Source organism: Tachypleus tridentatus, chromosome 6, assembly GCF_004210375.1.
Source record: "Tachypleus tridentatus isolate NWPU-2018 chromosome 6, ASM421037v1, whole genome shotgun sequence".
Taxonomy (NCBI): Eukaryota; Metazoa; Arthropoda; class Merostomata; order Xiphosura; family Limulidae; genus Tachypleus; species Tachypleus tridentatus.
The window spans coordinates 122,326,464-122,342,035 of NC_134830.1; the positions used below are offsets into that span (position 1 = coordinate 122,326,464).

The window sequence follows — 15,572 nt, forward strand, 5'->3', positions numbered from 1 at the left end:
TAAGACAGGTAAGGTCTGGACACAGTTCAGCAACTATACATTCTATTGTAAGACAGGTAAGGTCTGGACACAGTTCAGCAACTATACATTCTATTGTAAGACAGGTAAGGTCTGGACACAGTTCAGCAACTATACATTCTATTGTAAGACAGGTAAGGTCTGGACACAGTTCAGCAACTATACATTCTATTGTAAGACAGGTAAGGTCTGGACACAGTTCAGCAACTATACATTCTATTGTAAGACAGGTAAGGTCTGGACACAGTTCAGCAACTATACATTCTATTGTAAGACAGGTAAGGTCTGGACACAGTTCAGCAACTATACATTCTATTGTAAGACAGGTAAGGTCTGGACACAGTTCAGCAACTATACATTCTATTGTAAGACAGGTAAGGTCTGGACACAGTTCAGCAACTATACATTCTATTGTAAGACAGGTAAGGTCTGGACACAGTTCAGCAACTGTACATTCTATTGTAAGACAGGTAAGGTCTGGACACAGTTCAGCAACTATACATTCTATTGTAAGACAGGTAAGGTCTGGACACAGTTCAGCAACTATACATTCTATTGTAAGACAGGTAAGGTCTGGACACAGTTCAGCAACTATACATTCTATTGTAAGACAGGTAAGGTCTGGACACAGTTCAGCAACTATACATTCTATTGTAAGACAGGTAAGGTCTGGACACAGTTCAGCAACTATACATTCTATTGTAAGACAGGTAAGGTCTGGACACAGTTCAGCAACTATACATTCTATTGTAAGACAGGTAAGGTCTGGACACAGTTCAGCAACTATACATTCTATTGTAAGACAGGTAAGGTCTGTAAGACACAGTTCAGCAACTATACATTCTATTGTAAGACAGGTAAGGTCTGGACACAGTTCAGCAACTATACATTCTATTGTAAGACAGGTAAGGTCTGGACACAGTTCAGCAACTATACATTCTATTGTAAGACAGGTAAGGTCTGGACACAGTTCAGCAACTATACATTCTATTGTAAGACAGGTAAGGTCTGGACACAGTTCAGCAACAACTATTGTAAGACAGGTAAGGTCTGGACACATACATTCTATTGTAAGACAGGTAAGGTCTGGACACAGTTCAGCAACTATACATTCTATTGTAAGACAGGTAAGGTCTGGACACAGTTCAGCAACTATACATTCTATTGTAAGACAGGTAAGGTCTGGACACAGTTCAGCAACTATACATTCTATTGTAAGACAGGTAAGGTCTGGACACAGTTCAGCAACTATCAGCAACTATACATTCTATTGTAAGACAGGTAAGGTCTGGACACAGTTCAGCAACTATACATTCTATTGTAAGACAGGTAAGGTCTGGACACAGTTCAGCAACTATACATTCTATTGTAAGACAGGTAAGGTCTGGACACAGTTCAGCAACTATACATTCTATTGTAAGACAGGTAAGGTCTGGACACAGTTCAGCAACTATACATTCTATTGTAAGACAGGTAAGGTCTGGACACAGTTCAGCAACTATACATTCTATTGTAAGACAGGTAAGGTCTGGACACAGTTCAGCAACTATACATTCTATTGTAAGACAGGTAAGGTCTGGACACAGTTCAGCAACTATACATTCTATTGTAAGACAGGTAAGGTCTGGACACAGTTCAGCAACTATACATTCTATTGTAAGACAGGTAAGGTCTGGACACAGTTCAGCAACTATACATTCTATTGTAAGACAGGTAAGGTCTGGACACAGTTCAGCAACTATACATTCTATTGTAAGACAGGTAAGGTCTGGACACAGTTCAGCAACTATACATTCTATTGTAAGACAGGTAAGGTCTGGACACAGTTCAGCAACTATACATTCTATTGTAAGACAGGTAAGGTCTGGACACAGCAACTATACATTCAGCAACTATACATTCTATTGTAAGACAGGTAAGGTCTGGACACAGTTCAGCAACACAGTTCAGCAACTATACATTCTATTGTAAGACAGGTAAGGTCTGGACACAGTTCAGCAACTATACATTCTATTGTAAGACAGGTAAGGTCTGGACACAGTTCAGCAACTATACATTCTATTGTAAGACAGGTAAGGTCTGGACACAGTTCAGCAACTATACATTCTATTGTAAGACAGGTAAGGTCTGGACACAGTTCAGCAACTATACATTCTATTGTAAGACAGGTAAGGTCTGGACACAGTTCAGCAACTATACATTCTATTGTAAGACAGGTAAGGTCTGGACACAGTTCAGCAACTATACATTCTATTGTAAGACAGGTAAGGTCTGGACACAGTTCAGCAACTATACATTCTATTGTAAGACAGGTAAGGTCTGGACACAGTTCAGCAACTATACATTCTATTGTAAGACAGGTAAGTTCAGCAACTATACATTCTATTGTAAGACAGGTAACTGGACACTTTCAGCAACTATACATTCTATTGTAAGACAGGTAAGGTCTGGACACAGTTCAGCAACTATACATTCTATTGTAAGACAGGTAAGGTCTGGACACAGTTCAGCAACTATACATTCTATTGTAAGACAGGTAAGGTCTGGACACAGTTCAGCAACTATACATTCTATTGTAAGACAGGTAAGGTCTGGACACAGTTCAGCAACTATACATTCTATTGTAAGACAGGTAAGGTCTGGACACAGTTCAGCAACTATACATTCTATTGTAAGACAGGTAAGGTCTGGACACAGTTCAGCAACTATACATTCTATTTAAGACAGGTAAGACAGGTAAGGTAAGGTCTGGACACAGTTCAGCAACTATACATTCTATTGTAAGACAGGTAAGGTAAGGTCTGGACACTGGACACAGTTCAGCAACTATACATTCTATTGTAAGACAGGTAAGGTCTGGACACAGTTCAGCAACTATACATTCTATTGTAAGACAGGTAAGGTCTGGACACAGTTCAGCAACTATACATTCTATTGTAAGACAGGTAAGGTCTGGACACAGTTCAGCAACTATACATTCTATTGTAAGACAGGTAAGGTCTGGACACAGTTCAGCAACTATACATTCTATTGTAAGACAGGTAAGGTCTGGACACAGTTCAGCAACTATACATTCTATTGTAAGACAGGTAAGGTCTGGACACAGTTCAGCAACTATACATTCTATTGTAAGACAGGTAAGGTCTGGACACAGTTCAGCAACTATACATTCTATTGTAAGACAGGTAAGGTCTGGACACAGTTCAGCAACTATACATTCTATTGTAAGACAGGTAAGGTCTGGACACAGTTCAGCAACTATACATTCTATTGTAAGACAGGTAAGGTCTGGACACAGTTCAGCAACTATACATTCTATTGTAAGACAGGTAAGGTCTGGACACAGTTCAGCAACTATACATTCTATTGTAAGACAGGTAAGGTCTGGACACAGTTCAGCAACTATACATTCTATTGTAAGACAGGTAAGGTCTGGACACAGTTCAGCAACTATACATTCTATTGTAAGACAGGTAAGGTCTGGACACAGTTCAGCAACTATACATTCTATTGTAAGACAGGTAAGGTCTGGACACAGTTCAGCAACTATACATTCTATTGTAAGACAGGTAAGGTCTGGACACAGTTCAGCAACTATACATTCTATTGTAAGACAGGTAAGGTCTGGACACAGTTCAGCAACTAGGTCTACATTCTATTGTAAGACAGGTAAGGTCTGGACACAGTTCAGCAACTATACATTCTATTGTAAGACAGGTAAGGTCTGGACACAGTTCAGCAACTATACATTCTATTGTAAGACAGGTAAGGTCTGGACACAGTTCAGCAACTATACATTCTATTGTAAGACAGGTAAGGTCTGGACACAGTTCAGCAACTGTACATTCTATTGTAAGACAGTTCAGCAACTATACATTCTATTGTAAGACAGGTAAGGTCTGGACACAGTTCAGCAACTATACATTCTATTGTAAGACAGGTAAGGTCTGGACACAGTTCAGCAACTATACATTCTATTGTAAGACAGGTAAGGTCTGGACACAGTTCAGCAACTATACATTCTATTGTAAGACAGGTAAGGTCTGGACACAGTTCAGCAACTATGCATTCTATTGTAAGAAAGGTAAAGTCTGGACACAGTTCAGCAACTATACATTCTATTGTAAGACAGGTAAGGTCTGGACACAGTTCAGAAACTATACATTGTTTTGTAAGACAGGTAAGGTCTGGACACAGTTCAGCAACTATGCATTCTATTGTGAGACAGGTAAGGTCTGGACACAGTTCAGCAACTATACATTCTATTGTAAGAGAGGTAAGGTCTGGACACAGTTCAGCAACTTACATTCTATTGTAAGACAGGTAAGGTCTGGACACAGTTCAGCAACTATACATTCTATTGTAAGAAAGGTAAGGTCTGAACACAGTTCAGTAACTATACGTTTTATTGTAAGACAGGTAAGGTCTGGATACAGTCCAGCAACTATACATTCTATTGTAAGACAGGTAAGGTCTGGACACAATTCAGCAACTATACATTCTATTTTAAGACAGGTAAGGTCTGGACACAGTTCAACAACTATGCATTCTATTGTAATAAAGGTAAAGTCTCTACACAGTTCATCAACTATACATTCTGTTGTAAGACAGGTAAGGTCTGGACACAGTTCAGCAACTGTATATTCTATTGTAAGACAGGTAAGGTGTGGACACATTTCAGCAACTATACATTCTATTGTAAGACAGGTAAGGTCTGGACACAGTTCAGCAACGATACACTCTATTGTAAGACAGGTAATATCTGGACACAGTTCAGCAACTATACACTCTATTGTAAGACAGGTAAGGTCTGGACACAGTTCAGCAACTATACATTCTTTTGCAAGACAGGTAAGGTCTGGACACAGTTCAGCAACTATACATTCTATTGTAAGACAGGTAAGGTCTGGACACAGTTCAGCAACTATGCATTCTATTGTAAGACAGGTAAGGTCTGGACACAGTTCAGCAACTATACATTCTATTGTAAGACAGGTAAGGTCTGGACACAGTTCAGCAACTGTACATTCTATTGTGAGACAGGTAAGGTGTGGACACATTTCAGCAACTATACATTCTATTGTAAGACAGGTAAGGCCTGAACACAGTTCAGCAACTATACATTCTATTATAAGACGTAAGGTCTGTACTCTGTTCAGCAACTATACATTCTATTGTAAGACAGGTAAGGTCTGGACACAGTTCAGCAACTATACACTCTATTGTAAGACAGGTAATGTCTGGACACAGTTCAGCAACTATACACTCTATTGTAAGACAGGTAAGGTCTGGACACAGTTCAGCAACTATACATTCTATTGTAAGACAGGTAAGGTCTGGACACATTTCAGCAACTATGCATTCTATTGTAATAAAGGTAAAGTCTCTACACAGTTCATCAACTATACATTCTGTTGTAAGACAGGTAAGGTCTGGACACAGTTCAGAAACTATACATTGTTTTGTAAGACAGGTAAGGTCTGGACACAGTTCAGCAACTATGCATTCTATTGTGAGACAGGTAAGGTCTGGACACAGTTCAGCAACTATACATTCTATTGTAAGAGAGGTAAGGTCTGGACACAGTTCAGCAACTTACATTCTATTGTAAGACAGGTAAGGTCTGGACACAGTTCAGCAACTATACATTCTATTGTAAGAAAGGTAAGGTCTGAACACAGTTCAGTAACTATACGTTTTATTGTAAGACAGGTAAGGTCTGGATACAGTCCAGCAACTATACATTCTGTTGTAAGACAGGTAAGGTCTGGATATAGCTCAGTAACTATACATTCAACTGTAAGACAGGTTAGGTCTGGATACAGCTCAGTAATTATACATTCCATTGTAAGTCAGATAAGGTCTGGATATAGTTCAGGTATATATTCTGTTGTAAGACAGCTATAACTGGATTATAGTGACTGCTGTAAGTACTATTATAAAGTGTTTTTAGTAACTAGATTTCAGTTTAATCCATGTATTCAGCCAAATTAATCATATATATTTTCAGTAGTATAAAATGAGATGAATAAAACATGGTGCTCTATCAGTGTGCACAGTTCTTTAGAATTCAAGTTGTTAATGTATGTATTAATCTTGACACTAAAGCTATGGTATCATCTGTATGGTTCACATAATTCTTACTTAGGAACCTGAAATTCATACTTAATTAAACAATATTTCAGATGCACTCCCTAACAAAGTTGTATGAATTTTTGTTTCTAATATTCAAGCTACCTTTTCTTCAGTAACTACGTCAATAAATAGTGTCGAGGCACTTGGGAGATTTTCATTTGTATTTTTAATAAATACAGGTGTTGACTGAACAAAGGGTTAATCAACAACAGATACATCCATTAAAAGTCAGTGAATTCACCGGCCTACTAAGTCAGTTTGATCCCATATACTCTGAAGAGGAAGATGCCTACAAGGTATGATTAACAATGTCTTCAGTTTTTAAAATATGTATAAAAATGTACAATCTGAACTCTCTCTCGGAGGCTTGGTTATTATGACTATATTTACGTCTACCAATTAGTGTGTGTGTGTTTTTCTTATTGCAAAGCCACATTGGGCTATCTGCTGAGTCCACCAAGGGACTGCCAATTAGTGAAATTAATGTCTTGTTTCATCCAAGTTTGTGATAACAGTTACATGCTCCATTTTATTACAGTTCATGAAATTTATAATCTTTTTCATACTTAGGTTGTTTCTTTATTTTGTTTTGCTTTCAAGGTAAAAAACTTATTGTTTTCTCAGGATTAAATATTTTTCTCAACCCATGAAGAATTTTCCCCTGGTGTTAGGAATGTTTTCACTCTTAACTATTGTTTTTATTTCTTCAAGTATGTAAGATTATATGTACATATATACAAACCATCCTACAGATGTATGTACAGTTTTATTAAGATAGTTTTGAATGTGTAAATCAACAGGTCACATGACATCTACAAGTTGTATAAAGTCACAGTGAAACACAATGTATAAGAACTACGTTTTGAATATGTAAATGAGCAAGTTTGCAACACCCAAAGGATATATGAAGTAACGATGATCACAGAGATTTTATAAGGATAAATTAAGATTTTTCCAAAAATAAACCAAAACGATATTTGCGCCTGAATAAGAATTAATCTGACTAAACATACAGAAATAAGACTTATTTGAAGCTCTGAATGAGATCACTTATTATTATTGTTATTTAGTGTCATGTTATAAACAGGTATACATTAATGTCTTCTTATAAATGGGTGTATATTAATGTCTTATAAATTGGTATATATCAGTGTTTTGTTATAAACAGGTCTGCATTAGTGTCTTGTTATCAACAGGTACACATTAGTGTCTTCTTATAAATGGGTATACATTAGTGTCTTTTTATAAACAGGTATACAGTAGTATCATGTTATAAACAGGTATACATTACTGTCTTGTTTTAAACAGGTACACATTAATGTCTTGTTAGAAATGGGTATACATTAGTATCTTGTTATAAACAGATATAATCAGTGTCTCTTTATAAATAGGTATACATTAGTATCTTGTTATAAACAGGTATGCATTAGTGTATTGTTATAAACAGGTATGCATTAGTGTCTTCTTATAAACAGGTACACATTAGTGTCTTGTAATGAACAGGTACACATTAATGTCTTGTTAGAAATGGGTATACATTATTATCTTGTTATAAACAGATATAATCAGTGTCTTTTTATAAATAGGTGTACATTAGTATTTTGTTCTAAACAGGTGTACATTAGTGTCTTGTTCTAAACAGGTATACATTAATGTCTTATTGTAAACAGGTGTATATTAGTGTCTTGTTATAAAGAGGTATATACTATTAATCTGTAAATCTCCTTGTAGGCATGGCTATTTAAAACACCATTAGGTAAGAAACATGCCCGCCTCTCCCAGGGTACACCAGCAGCCAGTACTAAGTCAGGCAAGAAAAAAAGAAGTGGTAAAGGAAAAAATAGAAAATAAACGTTTAGTACTTTGTCTTATTTGTGTATCTTTTATGCTAAATTTTATTTATAAATTATGACAAGTAATTATACTTATTTAGCTGTATGAGTTTGTTATTTTGTTCTTATATACTACAGACACAAACATGTTTCTGTTATTAACTTTGACCATTTACTGAACATTTAAAGCAAGTTATGGAGAAAATAATTTTCCTGAGAGAAAACCATATAGGTTCAAAATTATAAAGAAGCTGACTTAGCATGTTGTATTTTTTATCTTTCATTACAGTATCTATGAGCCATGTTACTAATGTTAATAACAATCAGTGATGTCGAGAAAACTCACTTGTAGAGAAATATATATGCAAAAACGGCTCGTTTGGGCTTCTATGTAAAATATTTTCTCAACCCAAATGAGCCATTTTTGCATATATAAATGTTAATAACAGTTGACGTTTCCTGTCAGTGTTTACCCATTATTTAATAACAACATTACCATTCTTATATGTAATGTGAATCTTTAGTTAATTGTGCATTAGAAATAACTTTTACACAATATAACACTATAAATTGTGTCAGAGTATAAAGATGAAATAAAGACACCAAGATTAATATAATACCTATGGTTATTATACATTTACACTTATAAGACTGTAGCTGTAAGTAAAGTTATGGCTATTTTATACAATTAAACCAGTTGTAAACTATTAATCCCCTTTTCTCTCTTTCTTTTTTTGTGACAACCTTAAAGCTCTTATCTCATTTATGATGTAACTAAGCTTTCCACATGAGACAGATTTCCAAGAACAATTTCTGAATATGTGTAGTAGTGTTAATTTAGCATAACATCATGTGACGTAAATTGTATTACAGAAATTATAGTGCTGTAAACACAAAACTAGCATAAAATCTTTTCACTTATTAACTAACTTGCATCTTATACACTTGATTTAATTTGATAAATTTATGAAAATGATATAGTCCATAAATAAAATAGTACACGTCGTTAATGAACCTACTAGCTATAAAGTTGCTATGATTTATTTGGTTATTAACAGTGACCGTTAGGTTCATTCTTGAAGGGCTCAGCATGACCACATTATTAGGGTGCTTGACTCGTAATCTGAGGGTCACAGGTTCTAATCCCTATCAGTCAAACATGCTCGTCCTTTCTGCCATGGGGGCATCATAATGTGATGGTCAATCCCACTATTCATTGGTAAAAAAAAGTAGCCCTAGAGTTGGTGGTGGGTGATGATGACTACCTGCCTTCTCTCTAGTCTTACACTGTTAAATTAAGGAATGACTAGTACAGATAAGCATCGTGTAGCCTTAGGTGAAATTCAAGGCAAACAACCAAAGATTATTGAAGTATGCTACAAATCATAAGTAAAATTGATATGTTAGAGCTGTAATAGTTTTAGTTAAGATTTAAACATGTTTAATGTTGCAGCCGTAATACCTCATTAATGTATCTTAGGAACATCATTACATGTTAAACTAATGCATACGAAACTTTTTTGTTAAAAATGTTTGTTACATTTCTTAAATAGTTAAAGTTGTGTATGTGTGTTAGGGGTTGTTTTCAAAATTTATTAACATATGTTTTTTTTTTTTACATTATACATGGAGGAGGTTGAGTGTATTATATTAAAACGATTTTAATATATGCAAATTAGCAAGTTACATAACAATCACATCCAGTATTATACTGTGATATCAGAACTATATTCTAACAGCTCATCTTGGCATTTCATAGGCTAATGCCACAGAAAATCTATTAGTTTCGAAAACATAAAATATACATTTATTTGTATCATAACATTGTATTCATATTGGTGATTTGAAATTTCATTGAGAGGGAATAGCCCTTGTACTACTTAATTGCATTGAAAAACAAAGGAATATGGATCAACTTGAGGTACCAAGACTATCCAGAAAGAGACTTGCAACAGTACATACACAGACCATGTTAAGCAAAATCCAGTGCCTTTCAACAGATGAGAATTTACAATTGCAAAGTCAAAGCCATCCCTGTGAACCAGGCAACAGTGAACATAAACAAGATCCCCATCTTGTAAAGCTATTCAGAATGTTTCCACAATACACCCATTAATGTTTAACACTACTTTTTCATATTTTACTTGTATAAATGTATCAAAATTATTGCCTGCTCTTAGACAATAATGTGTCATTTAAAGCCATTAGGAATTTCCTGCTGTCAAATAATTTAAAACAAATTACTAAAATGAAGTTTTTGAAATAGTTGTTTCTGTTTTATAATTCTAGAAAGGAATATTATATCGCAAAATAGTTACATGTTTTGTTGAATATAGAATAACACAAACTTAACAGCTCATTGAAAGTGTATTTTTACGTGCAATCAGAATTGTATGGTGTGATAGTGTTTGACACTTTAACCGAGTATAACCTTGTTTAATATACTAGAGTGCTTTAATTACACTTCTTTCAGTTCCATTTAATTTTATTCTGTTTTTATGTTTAGAGCTCTTTATTACTTGTTTGAAAACAAATCAAATTTCTAACCATTTCTGAATTAACGTTAGCCAACATGTCTGGTTGTTTATCGTGATATATCAGTGTGTTTACTTTTTTTTATAATACCAATATAAGAAAATTAATTTCTTCAGTGTTTCCAACATAAGATATTGCTGTTATTTACACACCTTAATCTTTGAATTATAACAGAATTTAATCCATACCTTAATAGTTCTGATTGTGAACCTGTCTCATACCCTGTAGTAGGACAAATATCAAAGTACTGTTATTTTTTACCTGCAGCGATCTTAACCTTATGAATATATAATACCAGTTAGTTTAATTGTAAATATTATGTGCCTTATACTTCTTGTCGTGAAGATCATACATCAGATATATCAAATTGACTAAACTTGTTTGGTTCTTACGAAAAATTTTAAACCTGCTCAAAGATATTATTTTTATATTGTTTAGGTGTAACCGAAACAAACACAAATACAGAGAAAATTATGGGGCTTTTTTGAAATTTGTACAAGAATACTGAAGGGCTACCTATACTAGCCATCCTAAATTTAGAAGTGATAAACTAAAAAAGGCAACTTTTCTCCACTGTAAATATGGAGTATTCTTATTTTGTAATTATTTTCTCTTTTCTTCTTGAAAAATTAACCGTGATATTTATGGTATATTGTTCCTTAACGTTAATAATAGTAGCAACTTCTGACCAGGGACGTATTTGTTAACTGTATTCTAACCCTACGAAGGTTTTGACTTGTGTAGTAATTAGTTTAATAAATTCGTTGTACCGACCGTTTATTTGTGATTTAATTCTCTACTAGTTAACCTGTACTTTTCGCCCTAACTTGTACCAATACTCAGTTGTTATTTTCTGTCCTTGAAGCTTTAATTGTCTACACGTTATGCACATTAAGCAATCAACAGTAAATCATTTCTGTCAGAGAAAATGGCATTGTTTCAGATATTTGTATTGTAAATAATTAATCCAATACGGGGGAATAATTCGGGTATAACGCACGAGTTTTAAACCTAACTAAGGGCGATATTCCATTCTGTGTGTTATGGATGGAAACGTACAATGGACAGGAAAAGGGAAACGCCTTATTTTGTTAGTGTACCAATCGAAGCGATGAAAGTAATGTCACACGATACAATTATATTTCACGTGAACTTGGATAAATCATGCAAGTGAAAGTTCTGCCGTACTTCACATAATATCGTGAAAACTTTCCAGTCATAATTACGTATTTCGAGAGGACGTGATAGGTCAAAACGTAGACACTTTTGGTTAGCATCAATGAGACAGATCGAATTACTTTAGTTGCCACATGCCCTGTATTAATGTTATATCACAAAGTTCCGAAGCCACAGGAACTTTCTACACAAGAAACATTTACAATAAAAATTATTGGAATTTTAAAATAATTCCACTTTTATTTCTGGAGAAACGACACGCACCAAACATTTAAAAATACCGTCGCAAAGCATGATGGGAGACCTTTCTGAAAATAAAAATCAGAATTTAAGTACTAAAATAAAAAAAATGTGAAGTAACAATTCAAGTAATAAAAGTTAATACGTTCTTACTTCTTTCCAAATATTGTTTTTACTTTCTCCCATCCCTCTGCCTATCTCTGTGTTTCCGCACGCCTATCGAGAAAAATAATAGATCGATATACAAGAAAAGTTTACACAAGATGAGAAGTTACTTTGAGGCAGTCCGCCCCATCTTTGATCCGGATCCGACTATGGGGCGTTTTCGTGGTTGGTGGTTAATAGCTCTGTAAATTGTGATCAGTTTTGTACCAAATTTCAAGACCTCGTAAATGTTGGATCCTCATCACAAATATTATTTAGATCGTTGATCATAATGGATCTGAGAGAGGTTTTCTGAAATTTTAAGATGAAATTCGATGCTCTCCAATATTAACGCATGTAATCTCGAAATGGACCTGCTGGGCGAGGGCATGCATACCCTACGATTGCTCTTGTGAAATTATGAATTTCATTTAGTGGACAACAGACTCTTAAGGAGAAGAAACGTGGTGTTTACACCCAGATGTTACTGGATGTTTGTTAAAAGAGAAGAAATTATACCATAGACTCCTAAGAAGAGGAGATTTATGGAAGTGAAAAAATCCGTTAGGCTTACAATTAGATAAAACTGTCTACAGTGATCTGAAAATTAAAGAACAGCGCTTTAAAACTACTTTATCGTAACGCCCCCCAGTGGCACACTGGTAAGTCTACAGACTCACCCTGCTAGAAACAGTGTTTCGATACCTGTGGTGGGCAGACGACAAATTGTAAAGCATTGTGCTTAATTCCAAACAAACAAACCTTTATCATAAGCCATGATAGTAATTCATAATAGGAATAGCAATAAACTGCACAAAACTAATAAACATTCAGGCAAAAAGCACCTTAAATTGTAAAGATTCATTTCAAACAACATTAAAACATTTACTACTGACTAAAAAGGCTGTAAACCTATAAAAATGCAGGAATGTTAGACTCACATGGAAAATAAAATCGCTCAAAATGGCCTGTTTGTAATTATTATGATTGCTTTACCAACCTATAACAAGAACAGCTTGGTATATTGCACCTACACCTTTTGTAGAATACTAAATAGAAGTATCGTGAAGGTTGTGGGGGTACTGGAAAGTCTATTTGTTGTTTTCTATATGTTACACAAGCTAAAAACATAATTCTAATGTAAAAGATGTTATCATTATCCAATGAAGTTAACTTTCTGAAAACTGTTGATCTTTTAAAAAACTTAAATACAGGAGGATAAAACATGAATTATCAATCAATAACAGAAGAAAATTAGATAATTGTAACATGTAGATACTCACTGTGTCATGAAATAAAATAATTTTTAGTTTAGATATTATTGTTTTCATTTTGTGAGTGAATACTTCAAGGTTATTTAGTTCTTCTTAACAAGAATTAAAAGCAACTATATTAAAGTGAACGCAATGGCAAGTTATATTATGCGCAGAATGCTAAAGCAAAAGAAATAGAGAAAGGTAGTTCAGCTTGTCAACTGAAATTTTAAAGTAATTGTATAAGCCTAGTGGACTTTTCACAACAAGAAGAGAAATATACATATAGTGTTTATAATATGCTTATCATCTCTATTGTATAAATTTGTTCTATATATGTACATATAATTTTGAAGTGCGTGCTGTTCGGCCAACAAATCACAGTCTATTATATATAATATTCAAGTTTTGACACAATTCTTTGTACATTAAGAATCGGTGTCTTCAAGGAACTAATTCCAATATTACATATGATGTGAAAGAGTAAACAAAAATCAATAGATATATTACGTTTTATTACACATATTGTTGTCTTAAAAACACAAATGACAAACATTTATTTAAAGCAATGTTTTATTTGAAATGCCTACTTTTTACTGGTAAAATTTTATACACATTTAATTACGGCTGTGTCTTAGTCTAGGCATATATTTGATCATTGTTATGCTCTATATATAGAAACTTAGTTACACAAAAGTTATAAATATTCACCTTATTCTCAAACAAATCTCCATGACAATCTCCAGTTGCAGCTTAACATTTTAAATTTCAAACTAATGCGATCAAACAGTCAATAGCTACAGTAAATCATTATGAAATCATATCAGACAGCTAATAGCTAGGTTAATTATCATTATAATGTATAACGTTAGCTATTATATCAAGTAATTCTTTATTTATAGTTGAAAATAAAAAGCCATAAAACAAGATCAATAATAAAATTAGGAATTTAAAACCTGCAAATAGAAATACTAAAAAAAATTGAAAGTAAACAAGGCTAGAGATACTGCAGACATTACTTAAACTACAAAACCTTATTTTGACTACACCGAATGTAATTCTAAGTAACATTTAACAATAATTCGAAAAATCTGTGATACACATATGCTCTGCTGGCCAAAACCTTAAGGCCAATGAACATAAAGAAAAAATATGCATTTTGCGTTGTTAGACTCAATCACTTATTTGAGTAGAGCTTTGAAAGATGAAAATAAGAAAAGGGAAAATAAAAATAAAAACCTTTTTTAGCAATTAATAGGAAAAATGTGAACACTATGAAATTAACCTAAATACTCGCTGGTCAAAAGTTTAAGACCATACCAAAAAGAAGTCCTAAACAGGGTAGAAAATGCCCAACAAGAGGTCTCATGTAGTGAGTTTTACGGCTGTCATTGCGAATAACTGCAAACATTCACTTTGACATGGTCGACATAAGCGTTTGCAGAAAGCTGGCTGGAATGTTATTCCAAGTGGTGAAGATGGCTTCACGAAGTATCATGCACTGTTTGAAATTGACGTCCATTTCTATACACTCTCTTGCCATCTACCCACAAACATTTTCAATGGCGTTCAGTTCGGGCGAACACGCTGGATGGTCCAAAAGAATCACGTTATTCGCCATGAAAAAGTCCTTTGTCCTGTGGGCATTGTGAATTGCAGAGTTGTCAAGCGAAGGCCTTCAGTCAATAAGAATGCTCTCTCCAACATGCCAATGTAGCCAGTTGCTATATAACGCCCCTGTATAACCTGAAGCTCCATTGTTCCATGGAAGGAGAAAACACCCCAGATCGTGATAGAACCTCCTCCACTGTGTCGTGTAGAAAATGTCTCCGGTGGGATATTCGTGCCAGTAACGTTGGAAGCCATCTGGACCATTCAGGTTAAATTTTGTTCTTCCACTTTTCTATGTCCCATGTTTGGTGCTTCTCAGCAAAGTTTAACCGATGTGTTTCGTGGAGTGGAAGGAGGCGTGGCCTTTGAAGACGTTTATGGTTTTTAAAGCCTTTCTCTCATAGATATCGTCTTATTGTTTTTGAGCTGCATTCTGCGTCCGTATGAGCCTTAATCTGGTTCAACGATCGGCTGGTGTCTTGCCGGACAACCCGTCAAATTCTTCTGCTCAACGCCGGCGAAATTTTCTTGGGCTGACCACTTGAAATTCTCGTTCCGTATCCCTCAGGGTTTTTAATAAATTTGCAACATCAGTTTTACTTCGCCCAATCTCACCAGCGATGGCATG

The 15,572-nt window shown here is 34.8% G+C and overlaps 1 protein-coding gene across 5 annotated transcripts in view; it reads left to right on the top strand.

The window, feature by feature from the left end:
- The window catches only part of LOC143253490 (dynein regulatory complex protein 11), a 49,248-nt gene extending 37,962 nt beyond the window's left edge, over positions 1 to 11,286 (top strand). For 4 of the 5 annotated variants that reach the window (XM_076507471.1, XM_076507472.1, XM_076507473.1 and 1 more), the window contains 2 exons: positions 6,333 to 6,449; positions 7,885 to 11,286. In XM_076507471.1, coding sequence (XP_076363586.1) covers positions 6,333 to 6,449; positions 7,885 to 8,004 — 237 coding nt within the window. In that variant the 3' untranslated portion in view covers positions 8,005 to 11,286. The remainder of the gene's footprint in view (positions 1 to 6,332; positions 6,450 to 7,884) is intronic. The other variant, XR_013029672.1, reaches the window with a different exon arrangement.
- The last annotated feature ends 4,286 nt before the right edge of the window (positions 11,287 to 15,572 follow it).